The sequence below is a fragment of the Vombatus ursinus genome, unplaced genomic scaffold (assembly GCF_900497805.2).
Source record: "Vombatus ursinus unplaced genomic scaffold, bare-nosed wombat genome assembly UNPS02009573.1, whole genome shotgun sequence".
Classification (NCBI taxonomy): domain Eukaryota; kingdom Metazoa; phylum Chordata; class Mammalia; order Diprotodontia; family Vombatidae; genus Vombatus; species Vombatus ursinus.
In genome coordinates this window covers 28,147,311-28,162,167 of record NW_020949351.1, presented here as the reverse complement: position 1 = coordinate 28,162,167, position 14,857 = coordinate 28,147,311, and the positions used below count along the sequence as shown (strand labels likewise).

General features: G+C 38.0%; 1 protein-coding gene across 1 annotated transcript in view; it reads left to right on the top strand.

The window, feature by feature from the left end:
- Positions 1–5,987: 5,987 nt before the first annotated feature.
- Positions 5,988–14,857, top strand: part of SCGN (secretagogin, EF-hand calcium binding protein) — a 71,513-nt gene continuing 62,643 nt past the window's right edge. The window contains exons 1-2 of the mRNA XM_027852310.1: positions 5,988–6,069; positions 7,130–7,200. Coding sequence (XP_027708111.1) covers positions 5,988–6,069; positions 7,130–7,200 — 153 coding nt within the window. The remainder of the gene's footprint in view (positions 6,070–7,129; positions 7,201–14,857) is intronic.

Genomic DNA, 14,857 nt, shown 5'->3' with positions numbered 1-14,857 from the left:
CCAGTTATCAGTTCTTTTCAGGGACAAGAGGAAAAACACCTGGCTCCTTTTGCACAGGAAATGTCAGCTCCGCTGATGTCTACAGAGTATTTTGAAATCCCTCCCAGTAAATATTGACTTATTTCATCTCCTTTCTCAAAAGGTAAACATCTGAACAGGCGGTTAGGCCCATATGAACTCTGCATTCTGTTTAACTTGGGGCCTTGGGGGAGAGGGGAATCCGGGGAAGGGACAAAAGCTCTGTTGGCTTTATTTACTGGAGGATGTCTTAGGTAAGGCCTCCTCATGAAGCCTTGGACAGGCTCCTATTAGAAGATTAACCTTTTTCTTGGAAGAACCTTGTCAACCAGGACTGATCCTTTGAAAATCTATCCTTAAAGAAAATGAGCCTTACCCTGATCTTTGAAAGAATAGAAAGTTGGAACTTCTCCCTCAGGAATTGCCTCATTCTACCCTGCCTTCCCACAAGGCCCTCTTCAATTTTTTAAATGCAAAATATAAAGGATAAGTAAGCAAACATGAATTTTAACTAGTGTTAATTGAGCACCTGCTATGTGAACAATGCTGTGCTATGTGTAACAGAAGACTGTATTTAATGTATTTAAGGACCCACATAGATGCCAAAAAGAAGCATAAACACATTGTTGGTGTTTAAACAAGTAAGAATTAGCCAGCTTTTGAACCTACTTACTCTAAACAGAGCAACAGCAAGACATTCATGAGAACAGCAAAGTTGGAGCAGCTCAGCTCCCTGAAATAGACTAGACATTGTGGGACTTACCTTCTTGGGAACTAGACATAAAGGATCCTCTTTTGAAAAAATCCATAATGGATGAATTAAAAGTGAAGAAAAGCAATGGATCGAGAGACTTTGTTTCAAATCTCAAATTAGAGATGGGTATTTCTTCTTGCTCGTGGTAAGGTTGGTAGAGCACTAGCACAAGGAAGACTGGACTCAATTCCCTCATCTGTACTTTTTTTTTTTTTTTTTTTTTTTTTTGCTTTTTTGCTTTTTGGCGAGGCAGTTGTCCTCATTTGTAAAATGAGCTGGAGAAGGAAATGACAAACTACTGTAATCTTTGCCAAGAAAATCCCAAAAGGGGTCATGGAAAGTTGGACACAACTGAAAATGAACAACGACACTACTTCTTGCTAGCTATGTGGCCTTAGTCAAATCATATCTTTGAGTCTCAGTTTCTTCATTTGTAAAATGAAGGGGTTGGACTAAATCCAGGGCTGTTAACCTTTTTTGTGCCATAGACCTCTTAGACAATCTGGTAAAACCTCTGGCTCCCTTTTTACAATTATATTTTTAAAGATACAAAATAAAATATGTAAATTTTTTCTTAAAAGATCAAACTTGCTCTGGACTTATGGTAGAGCATAGTTTAATATGCATTACATTTCTAACTAAAAACGGATACCTGGGGTACTGCTATTTTAAAGAACCACCCATGTGCAGAGTTAAAGTACATCTGGAACCCAGCCTCAGCTCATCTTTATAAATGAGCTGTCATTATGTACAAAAGAAATAATAGGGAAGGCATCAGCAGCACTGAAATTTATTCTCTACTGTCAGAGTCCCCGTTCAGCTTTCTTTTGCTCACATCACCTTCATTAGGAAAATTTTTATTATTTGCAGGAATATTCTCCACTAATAATCAGGCCTTTTCATTTATGTTGGTATTATCCTTTCCATTTGTTTCAAATCATCCTATAAAACCTATAAAAGACTGCACAAAAACTTTCTATATAAAACTTTGTAGGAGTATCTAGGGACAAAGGAACTGAAAACACTCACAAATCATCTCTAAGTTCTGTTGTTTGTTCATGTCCAACTCTCCATGACCCCATTTAGAGTTTCCTTGACAAAGATACTGGAGTGACTTGCCATTTCCTTCTCCAGCTGGAGAAGTGGTCGTCCAGAAGGAAGTGGCCATCTACTCTTTGAGACACAAGGTAATCGGACTTGGAGTGAGGAAGGTCTGGATTAAAATCCTGCTTTTGAAATTTACTGTGTGAACATGGGCATGTACCATAATCTCTCATAGCCTCTGTTTTCTCAGCCATAAAATGCGGATAATAAGACATTTAGTACCTACCTCATAGAGTTTTCATGAGACTCACAAGAGATAATGTATTTAAAGCATTATATACATATTAATTATTATTTTTTCTATGCTTACAACATACATTCCCAAAGTGGCTTGGAAATCCAGCAAGCAGAGGTTGAGTCTTAACTATAATTCCTAGTGCAAGCATTCAATTTATTTACCACAGATTTGAAGTTTCTCATTTTTTCAAAGATGAGAAAGTTTAGATCCTTAGAGTTGTGTGTGGGTAAAAGGTGTGTAACAGAACTCAGGTGGGGCAACTAGGTGGCTCAATGGATAGAGTGCTGGACCTGAAGTCAGGAAGACCTGAGTTCAAATCCAACCTCAGACACTTACTATGTGGGTGACCCTGGGCAAGTCACTAAACTCAGTTTACCTCAGTTTCCTCATCTGTAAAATAAGGATTTCAGACTAATTGGTCTTAGGGACCCTTCCAACTCTAACAGATTATGCTGTTTAGGATGGTGTTGGTACCATCATTGCCTTGCACATAATAGGCAATTAATAAACACCTGATGAGTTGAATAGTGTCTTAAGTTGATTCCATTCATTAAATATGGAGCTTGTTGTCAGTCAACAACAAGTACTATTTCAGAAGAATTTTTTTTTTGGTTTGGAGAATTGCAGAAATAACACTTCATTAGTTGGAGATTGACTGTCATAAACAGAAGGTTTCAGCTAATTAAGTGGTCCAGTTCCCCTCTACCAACCCAAGCTATTTATTACCTTATATATTTTAACCAGATACTTTTATTCAGGCCTTCAAAAAAGCTAGCATGTTGTTTTTGAACTTAAACACTCCTCTGGAATCCCTCAAATTATGTCAACCATATTGACAACAGTAAGACAGTCTAATGCATAGCTGTGACATCTCTAAAAGAATGTAATTTTCAGGTATGATGAACAAACCTAATAAAGTACTCTCTTCTTGCCTCTTCCCTGTGGTGGTCACAAGCTTCCAATCAGATACTGATTATCTCAAAAGGAATGCCATTGAGTTTTACCTAGTTTAAGAAGAAAAATCATAAGCTCTTGCTCAGCAAGAAGTGACTTAATGATGTGAAATTTTGTATTATTCCAATTTGTTATTGGAAGAGTCTGTGAGTAAGATGGAAACAATTGCAAGATTTAACAAGATTTAAACGACTAAAAAATCACAGGATTTAGAGCCAAAAGGGACTTTTTGGATCATCTAGCTTAACTGTCTTGATTTACACAGGAGGTAACTGAGAAAAATGACATGACTTATCCCAGGACACACAGTGAGTAGTAGAGAGACAAGAAGGGCATCAGTTTTTCTTTAATTTTAAATTAGGAAAGATCCTGACTGTAGCTTAGAAAGTAAAATGGAATGAAAGGTAACACTGGGGTGGCATTTAATTAATAAGTTAACACTTTTTGTGCATCTGCAATGTACAAGGTACCACAGACAATACAGAGATGTGAAAACATGACCCTTGTCCTCAAGAAGCTCACAACCTAACTGGGAGGGGGTGGAACAAGACCTCTACATATAAGAGATAACTGGCAATACACTTTAATTTGACAACTATTTATAAAGCTACTGTTATATTCAAGGTACTTTTCTAGGAACTGGGAAAGATAAAATGAAAAATAGGATACATTTATATAACTTACAATTTAATAAGACAAAAATAATGATATGAGATACAGTAGAAGGAATATACAATATGGAGTCAAGAAATGGATAGTTCTGACACTATTTAATTATATGGTAATGGGAAAACTCAATTAATCTGTCTACTTCCATATTTATACAGTGGGCATCATAGCATTAGCAGTATCAACCCTCATAGTGTTGTTGCAAGGAAAGTGTTTTGTAAAACTGTGAACCACTAATATGATGAAAGAGGTACAAAGTACTATGGGCATTTTACTTTGTTGTTGTTATTCAGTCCTGTCTGACTCTTTGTCATCCCATTTGGGGTATTCTTGGCAAAGATAATGGAAGGATTTACCATTTCCTTTTCCAGTTCATTTTCCAGATGAGGAAACTAAGGCAAACAGAATACAGTGCCTTGCCCAAGGTCACAAAGCTGGTAAGTGTCTGAGGCTGGATTTGAACTCAAATCTTCCTGACTCCAGGCCTGGTGCTCTAATCACCGCACTACCTTGATGCTCCATAGGCATTTTATAATAAGTACCAGATAGTTGGTGAAGAAGATGGGTTAGCTCTGCTATTAGAAACCATGACAGAGTGATTAGCTTACTTTAGAATTCAACCTTTCTATTCCTAATCTACTCTGCTTGCCTTTTGGTGGCAGTTTTTTGGCCTAACTTCTGCCCATTTAAGATGGTTTATCTTTGAGGTAGTGCCTCCTCAACTGATATAAGAAGGTCCATAAGGATCTCACTTTTTCTATGTTATGTGTGGTGCCTGACTTATTTAAATGTTCAATAAATGCTAATGGATACTGACAAAGAGCACTCATTGCATCTTCAGATGTGCATCCTAGACCTGATATTGCAGAGACTCATACATTCTAGCTTAGAGTTTAAAGCTTGCATCGTAGTTGATTAGCAGTGTTTCCAATTATAGGTTTCTGCTGTTTCTTGTACAGCCAACCCTCAATTATCTACGCTGGGGAGAAGATGGCAGAAAGGGATAGAAGGAATAAATGAAATGTGGCAGGCTATATAAGAGAGCTTCATTTGATTCATTTATTCTTTTACCTCTTTCAATCATTACACCTTTTTTGCAGCATGTCTGGTAAATAACAATAATAACTAAATTTCTCCTCTTTTCTGGGTCACCTTCAGATGTTGCTACTAAGAAACAGTGAAATGACCAGAAGATGAGGAGCTTAACAAAAAAGGAATTTCAAAGGCAAAGGGATAAGTTCAACTATTCGACTGATAACTGAATAATCCAAAACCAACTCATTTTGCCAATCCAATGTACTGCAATTTCCAGACAATGAATAGTCCCACCTCTACCCCTCCCCCACCAAAATCATCTTAAGTTGATGTTATTTTGAAGAGTTATGATAAACTTTATAGACTAACCTTGCTGGGAATTATTTTTCTATTTTCTATTCTCTCCCTAAATAAAGAACATATGCTCCTCTATTTGTCACTAGAATTTGGATTGCCTTCCCAACAGCTGATTTTCCTTTAATTGCATAAAAGTGTCAAGCAGCATATTTACAATTATTATTGCCTTGTATAGAATAGATGCTCAATAAATGCTTTGTCCCTAATCAAAGTTAAAGACATACAAACATTACCAGTTCAAAACTATCATGTCCAAAGAGAACTCACACTGACAGACTTTACCAATAGTTTAAGCAGGGCAATACTTACTAGAAAATACCTAAATCCCAGAGGAGAAATGTGTTTCATAGGATGAGTCAAATGATGTTGTTTTCTTTGAATTTAAGGAAAGTTAAAAGGCAGGAGGCAGTGAGCCATGAAAGTCAATGACACCTGCTTTCTCCAGCTATTCATCAAAGGTTGGAGTTTGCCTCTCCTTGACCAACATAGATAGCTGAGGAGAGGGAGGTGTCCCTGGGAACCAACACGTTGGAGAGCTGGGCGGGTCTTCCAAGCTGATCCCTCAGAAAACCTTGTGGTCCCTGGAGCTCTGGCATCAGAACAGCAGTACTGGCGACAACTATACCTCTGCTGCTCCGAGCTGTTTTCCTCAGTGCCCTAGAGGTTCTGTGTCATCCTTGCTCCTCGTTTTAGAGAGGAGTAAAGGAAAAAGGCGTTTTTCCTAAAGGAAAAGGATCAAGGGAGGAAGCAGAGTGAGTGAACAAGGAAGAAAAGTGGTGAACGAGAAAGTTTCTAGGAGTTCTGTGAGTTATAGTTATCTTCTCTCTTGGCCAAAGCCAGAGCCTCGTGTTCGGGACCATGGACAGCGACATCGGCGAAGTTTTTGGGCAGATTGATGCTGCGGCTTTTCTGCACATCTGGCAACGCTTTGATGCTGATGGTAAGTGATAAGTAGGGCCATGATGGCTGTAGAGTAGGGCACTGAGTACAATTTTTCTGCCTGTATTTGGGCATAGAGTGGTGGGTTTTTTCATCTCTGTATTTCTCTCCAGGTTTGTCGATTTGTGAAGTGAGATTAGGAAAAAATAAAATTGTCTACCCCAAGTATCTGAAACTAAGCCAAAATAAAGAGTAGGGCAAAGGAGTCATTCTTGGTACCAAGTAAAACAAATGGAAGATATTGGGACAAGTTCCTATCATTGTGGAATGGAAAGAACATTAGACTCAGACTGAGATGACCAGTTCTGCCACTTTTTAACCATATGGTTTTTGGGCAAGTCATTTCCCCTCTTTGAACTATAGTTTGCAAAATGATGGATAAGGCTAGATTGTTTCTAAAGTCCCTTCCTACTCTAAATCCTAGAGTACTGGGTTATGAAACAAGTTGTAGAGGGCTCTACATGCCAGGCTGAGGAGGTTTCTCTTTTCAGTATAAACTATATTATCTGTGCTTGAGAGCTGATTATCTAAATAAAATTAATTTCCCCTTCATAGTTCTATCATCCCTTCCCTGGCACCATTACTTCCTGAATGACACCTTTATTTTTAAATGAGGAAATATTTTACTGGATAATAACAGATGCTTATTATTAATTAAAATGAGTATCACAAAGAAAATGGCGTGAAAATTGTGTACTGAATTTTAACTTGCAGTTTCTACTATAACTATTGATCGAACTGGGGTTCATTACAGTGAAATATTTCCTTAGTGACTGCGATCCCTTGCTATAGGTTTAATCATGCCTTACTAAAATTTCCTTATTAAGTAGTTTTTATTTCCAATTGTTTATAAACTTTGGGGGGGAAGGGCTTGTTTCCATGCTCCTCTTTTCTCACCTTAAAATCTATATCTTAAATATGAATGGTAGAGTTGAGTTCAATTGCAGTTGCTGACATAACAAAACAATAATCTGTCTAAGGGAAATTTACAGATTTTAAAAAACTGGTAATGTTATGTTATTTAATATTAGACAATTTATGATATCTATGCTTGCTTTTAGACAATGGGTACATAGAAGGGAAGGAACTTGATGATTTCTTTCGTCACTTGCTGGAAAAGATGGGTGCTGAGGTAAGTACTTGTTCTATCATTGCATTTCAAGGTAAAATTTAATAAATCCCAGAGGCTAATGTTCTTTTATTCTCATTAATCTTGCTTGACCTGTTTCTTTCCTGGATAAAGTGTTTTCCCTTCTCCTAGCAACAAGGTGGGATTTAGGCAGGTTTTATAACAGATGTAACTGTTGCATTAAATATTGTGATTACCAGCTCTCAATAACAGTTGTCACCTATCTGAAGGTCATAACTTCGATAATAAAAAAGTCCTATGTTTGGAACTCTACTTGGCTATCTCAGTGAATGGGTGTAAAGCCAGAGACAAGGCTTCAGAGCCTTACTCTGAAGGTGGGAGAGATGTTGATAGGTTTGGGGTCTTTTTGGACCCCTTCCTAGCATATATAAGAAAAGTCATCAATTTTCTTTGTAAAATCAGAGGAGTTCAACGCTCTATAGTGTTAGAACTTTGGTACCATGTGAACAAACACTGACATAATTTATAGAAGGGAAATGGACAAAACAGGGATGAAACCTTTCCATGCTACAATGATAAGGTAGTACACAATCTATATATTCCTATGTCACTCTTTCAGTTTCTGCCTTTATTATTTTTAATAAAAAACACAGAAATATTTCTATTTGGCACACTCTGTCCTTCACACAGTGTATAGAGATCTAGCAATGTGTAAATTTTAGCCAATTTATTCCAAAGGTCTAAGTCCTTCCCTGGTAGTAAGGATGGAACTTAGGGGAACAAATTAACTCTTTTAGCCCATTAGGGAACTGCTTAGCATAGACACTGAAGCTTTGGGAATACATAACACACACACAGACACACACCATGATTGATAAGGGTGTGGTCAATACAGCCTTTGATACCTATTTTGTGAAGTGAAATTAGGAAAAAATAAAGTTAGAGGTTGTTTTTAGACTTCAAATTGTTGAACCAAAAACACTTTTAAATACTTCCAGTCTCAGGGCATGAATGGGAAATACCTAGGATGGAAGACTGTTCATATTTGGAAATGAAAGGTATGATGCCAGGGTGGAACATTGCGGGAGTAGAATGATGCCGCAGGCTAAGGATCGTGTGGATATAGTCTGCTTACCTCTGTTCACCTTTCACATTCACACATTCCTCAGGATTTCCTGCACTGCAGATAGTACTGTTGCATGTGCTCAGTGTTGTTTTCTGGGTAACCACCACTTTATTTCCCATTACCTTCACTCTCAAGTCTGTAGGCTGTGCATAAAGCACATTGAACAATAATTGAGCATGTGTGGGTCTCTTCTACCCTGAGCAGAATCAGCAATAACTGTAAGACTCCAGCAGCTACTCTGGCAAACTGCCCTAGCATCAAGGAGTGCATAGGAGCCAGCAAGGGAGAGCTGATTGTTAAATTTTCAGTGTGAGCATTTCCACTCTGGATATTGGCAAATGCTATAAATCAGAGCTTAGTTTATTGTTTTGCTGATTGTTTAGATTTTAGAAAGTGCTAATAATGCAGTTTAAATGTAAAAATGTGTCAAGGCTACATTTCTTCCCCCAAAGAGATAGTTGTTAAGCATTTATAAGCACACCTCATCCTAGCATGTATATGAAAAGTATCTACTTTTCTTTGTAAAATCAGATGAGTATAGCATTTTATAGTATTAGGAATGTGGACAAACACTGTGGACAAAACTGACATGGGAGGGAGTGAGTTTATGGAAGGGAAATAGACAAAAAAAGGGATGAAACCTCTCCGTGCCACAGTGATAAGGAAGTTAACAGCTACCACTAAGAAAATCCAGTTGTTCCCTTGTGATTTGTTAACAACTTCTAACTTTAAAATGCTAACACAAAATTTGGATCTTGAAATCTATTTAGAATACACCCTGGTTTGATGTTTTATAGCAAAGCCAGCGGAACCTAAGTTTAAGCAGATGAATCACTTGAGATGTGTGATGTACTTATAATATGGAATGCAGGGAGAATATAGCCATGGAAAAGAAGCCTATTGCAAGCCAAAGTTCAAAACTAAAATTCCTTGATCATAATAGTTCAGATGAACCTTGGCCCTATAGTCCAAGTAAAATAGTGCAGAGCAGTCCTCAATGTCTCTTCATTAAGCTCTGAACACCAAGCATTTGTGCCTGTTTTCCTTGGTCAAAATTTAAAGATTCAAAAGCCCTCCCAGGAAACCACATAAAATATGGTATCTGGTAATTCACTTTCCTAAAGCCTTTTTCTCAAAGCACTTTTTTTTTTTTACAATAACCTCTTGAGGTGGCAAAAGCAATTATCTTCTCTTTCCTCATATGAAAACTAAAGCTCAGAAATTCTATATAGCCAGAAATCACAGAGTATCGAACCAAGATTTGAACTTGTGTCTTCTGACTCCAAGACCAATGCTTGTTCTACAATGTCACACTGCCTCTCACCTATTGATGACTCTGTGACTTGTTTCTAAAATTGTTAACCTAAATGGGATCATGGGGCAGCTGGGTGGTACAGTGGTAGAGTAACAGGACTGGAGTCAGGAAGACCTGAGTTCAAATCCAAACTGAGACACTTACTAACTGTGTGATCTTGGGCATGTCGTGTGATTTTTGCCTTAGTTTCCTCATCTGTAAAATAGGAATAATAACAGCATCTGTCACCAGGGTGGTTGTGAGGATAATATTTGTAGAGGACTTAGCACAATACCTGGAATATAGTAGGCACTCCATAAATGTTAGTTGTTGTTATTATCATTATTAGTGGCACAGTTCCTGGTTGACCCAGTGGGAGCATCATTGATTTGGCCCATTTCTTAATGGCTACTTAGCCAGTAATCCATGTGCTTTAATGATAGAAGGATCAGTTTTGCTCCCCTTGCTAGCTCTCATGCTTGTTACATCATCACAATGAATAGTATCTGAGTGAGCTGGCACCAAATAAATACTTATCAATAGAGCAGGAATGTAAAAGTGAAAGAGCCCTTTAAACTACTGCCACCTCTCTGGAGGATAATTAATATATTTTTTGTTATGTCTGCCTTCTGATCGATTTGTATTTCTGCCTAATGAGCAATAAAGTGGTGCCTCCAGTGACACTGTTGCTTTTTAGCACTGAGATTGTGGCAGTGGGAAGTAGCTGAGGAAAAGTGGAGGTGATCAAGCCCTTGAAAAATGATTGTTGGGTCAGTTATTAGTGAAGAATGTTCTAGGGTATCTGAAATCAAAATGTTGGACCAGACAATCCCAGAGGAAAAACTGCCTGTAATTACATGCTGCTAAAGAGACCCCTGGAATGGGTCCCTTATTAGAACCATAAGCCTCTCCTACTTTGTGTTTTTGCTTTCTTTTCTCAAATATTGTAGTTCACTTCTTGACCTGACCTAGGTCCTACAATGCAAATTTGAAAATATGTCTTTTTATAACCATGGAAGATTCTTATAACCATGGATGGAAACCATATTTTCTCAGCATTCATAACCATTCCTAATGTACTGTTACAGAAACTAAGCAGGGTTGCTAATGTCCAGGTTCCAAGTCACAATGTGTAGGAGAAAAAAGAATGAACTTGAAGGTAAGTGCTAATGGAGGTAAATGGGGATGGGGTATGGAGAGTATCACTAAGGGGAGCACTAGTCCAATAAATATTCTTGTTGCACACGTGTGTGGTAGAACCTACAACCACATCATCAGAGATTAGACATTGAATCTCTAAGGGAGCAGAACACAATAATGCTCTCCTTCCAAACAGGTGAAATGAAGAATTAGGAACATGTTCTCAATATATTTTTTATCAGTGATTTGGGATGAAGTCATAGATGGCATGCTTATGAAATTTGTAGATGACATGACACTGGATAGTTAGTATGTTGGATACCAGAAGTGAGATCCAAAATGATCTCATGCCAGAAGAATGAATCATACCTAATATGACAATTCAACAGGAATAAAGATAAAGTTCAATGTTATAGTTGTGTCTGACTCTTTGTGACCCCATTTAGGGTTTTCATGGCAAAGACACTGGAGTGGTTTGCTATTTCCTTCTCCAGTTCATTTTACAGAGGCAAACAGGGTTAAGTGACTTGCCCAGGGTCACATAGCTAGTAAATGTTTGAGGCCAGATTTGAACTCGTCTTCCTGACTCCAGACCCGGCACTCTATCCACTGTGCCACCTATACTTGAGTTCAAAGAGTAATAGCATAGGTAATGGGTGGAAGCCTTATAACTAGTCATTAAATTCTTTTGAAAGAAAGATCTGAGAGGCTTAACAGAATGAAAACTCCTATGATCAAGTGTACAACATGGTAATAAAAGGAAGGTCCACTCAATCTTAATCTGGATCCTATGCTTCAATTCACGAATTTAAGGGAGGTGATGGTTAGAGAGCAGGTTGTAGGAAGAATATAAATAAGCTAGAACATAACAAGAATGGTAAGGGGACTAAAATCATTTGAGGGAACAAATGAGAGGTACATTTACATTTGTGAAAGGCTATAATGTGGAATGTTATTACATTTGTTTGCTTGGCCCCAAAGCAATAAGCAAGAATTGCAAAGAGGCAGATCTTGGATCAATATAAGGAAAAAGGTTCCTTACAATTAGACTTGTCCAAAAGGAGAATGGACTGCTTTCAGAGGTAGAGTTCCTCATCACTGAAGGTCTTCAAGAAGAAACTGGTTGACTTGTTAGAAATGATATATAAGAGAGTCATTTTTGGGTATTGTTTAGACTATAAGAGCTTTGAGGTTTATTTCAACCTTGATTTTATGACTATAACTGGAACCCACAGATTTTGTTTGTTTTTTCTTATGCTTTCAGAATGTGTTTCTGCTGAAATACACCCTTTCCATGAGGAGATATAATTTCATCTGATTCTTTTGAAAAAATTCACAGTCAATTCTTAGCAACCTAAAATTTCCACATAAAAGTTTGAACCCACTGGATTCTTTTCTTTCATCTTTCTCTGTGCTCTTCCTTCCTCCCCTTTTCCCAAATCTACTTTTAGAGGCAAATTCTCAGATACCTGTCCAGGATTGAAATATAAAACAAGCTCCTATGGTATCGCACATGAGAGTCAGAGAAATCCTCTCTGACATGGGATCTCAGGATCTGATTCTATTATCTATGTTCCCAGTAGTTACTCACCTTCCACAGGACTAGCCCTCAACCATATGATGAAGTGAGTTAAGTTTACTGCTCCTACCTTCCTACTTCCCCTTTTAGCCAAGTTCTTAAGCATATTTCTTGGCATCAAAGCCTATAGAAGGTGAGCTGATAAGGTATTACCCCCCATCCTGGAGGTATTTGAATTTTATCTGAAGCACTTTCAAGACCCAAAGAGATGTCTCCAAAAACATAATGTCAGACTAATGGGGAAATGTTTGGGGGGCAACAGGCCTCCCCAATGCCCTTAAAGAAACATCACCTCCTCATAACAACTATTGGTGAAGGACATCCTGCCATTCTGGCTGGATAAATGACATACTGGAAAATGAAATATGATGCTATGAAGGATTTTAAGACTTATAATTGTTTCTCTCAGGATGAATGGTCCCCAAAATATTAGTCATTGGGATTAGTCATCAATTTCTGTTTATTGACTGTTATTAAGTTTGTGCTATATTGAGAACAAAAAGACTTTGTTCAATTCTGGAAATATTTTTTGAGTACCCACTATACACAAGAAATATTTTAAAACTTTTAATTAATGAAATACTCAGTAATAAAGAGGCATTTCAAATAGGTTCTATGTACGTCATGTTTTTATCATTGAATGGATTTGGTAGGTGTATTTAATGAATTAATCTTTTCAAGCACCCTCAGCTTAATCAGCCCACGTTTCTATACAACTATAACAGATGGTATTGTGTTTGGCTAGAATGCATTTGATTAATGAATTATGTCAATCATAAGTGAAAGTGGTTTGGGTTTTGTTCTTTTTTTTTAGTAGACAGATGCATGTATCTTATGTTGAAATTACATTTTCAAAAGTCTGAGTGATTTGTAGCTAGGCAGATAGATTCCAGTCCTCTGGGGTTCATTCCAAATATATTCTTGATTGTTGACTGCCTTGGCATTGATTATTGAGTCTCTCCACTGTACAAAATCTTCTTTCTTTTATCTTTCTTCTGATCTGTAGTTCAGTCTTTGCAAGGAACTTCATGAACTGGGAGGGAATAGGATAGGAGGCAAAACTGAATTTTTGTACTTGTTGTTGGGATTGGATAAGCCTTGGTCAGAAGAAATGGCAACACTACTAGCTTGATGGTTGACAGGATATTATGTACACATGACAACCTTGGGCCATGGTACTATGGACAGCTACATTTCAGTTGTAGAGATTTTGAATTGTTTGCTCTAAGGGCAGAATTTTCCCCCATTATCATAATTAAAGATTTATTGTGCATTCCTGGAAGGCACGCAACTCCCTAAACTAAGCACTAGAATCCCAGAATAACTCAAGGTAACTTTCCTAGAGCAAGATTATTTCTGTTCTTGATAGTGTTCTCTAATACTTCAAGAATAATATTCTTCACAGAATTTTACAATTGGAAGGGACTTCAGTGACCACCAAGTTCAACCCACACCCCCCAAAAAGAATCCTCACAATATCATATCCAACAAGTGGTCATCCAGCCTTTTCTTTTGTTAGGCAATTGGGGTTAAGTGACTTGCCCAGGGTCACACAGCTAGTAAGTATCAAGTGTTTGATCTGAGGCCAGATTTGAACTCAGTTCCTCCTGACTTCAGGGCTCCTACTCTCTCCACTGCACCACTTAGCTGCCCCCCCACCTAGCCTTTTCTCAAAGACCTCCAATGAAGGTAGGGATTCACTACTTCCTGAGGTGGCCCCTTCTGCTTTGGACAGTCCTATTTAACCAGAAGGTTTTCTTCATGCCAAGCCAATAGCTGCCTTTTTATAATTTCCATCAATTATTCCTGACTTGACCTTCTGAAACCAAACTGAATGAAATTAATTCCTTTTCCTCCTTTCATCACTTGAGAACAAGTATGCCTCCATGAGTATTCTCTTCTTCAGTCTAATCATCCCCAGGTGCTTTTGTTGATAACAATAACATTTGCACAATATTTTAAGGTTTGTAAAACCTATCTAGCACAGTGGTTAGCTATACACCATTCCAGTAAGGCTACAGGTTGTGATGGCTTTACCTGCCATCACAGTTTCCCCTGGGTTCATTGCTCTGGGGTTGCTTGACTTCTCAATAGTGGAATTAAGATAGCCCAGTGCTTCATTCTCAATAGCAAAAAAATTCACCTTTGGTCCTAGTCTACAACTTCTTCCCACCAAAGGGGGAAATAAAGGAAGTATCCAATAGATAACATGAATTTGGCATAGAGCAGATCCTTTCATTACTAAACAGAAACAAAGATCACTGTAAAGGTCATAGGGTACATTAGAAACGATTAGAATCCAATTCAGTAAGCAGTCATGAAGTCTGATGATTAACAATTTTGCATTTCTCCTCTGCACTGGCATTGTCTGGTCAAACAGCCAAGAGTAATCTTCTGGTTTCTTTCTCTCTCTCGCTCTCTGTCTCTCTCTCCTTCTCTCTCTGTCTCTGTCTGTCTCTCTCTGTCTCTCTCTCTCTTCTCTGTCTCTGTCTCTGTCTCTCTGTGTGTCTCTCTGTCTCTCTTTCTCTCTCTCTGTCTCTCTGTCTCTCTCTGTCTCTCT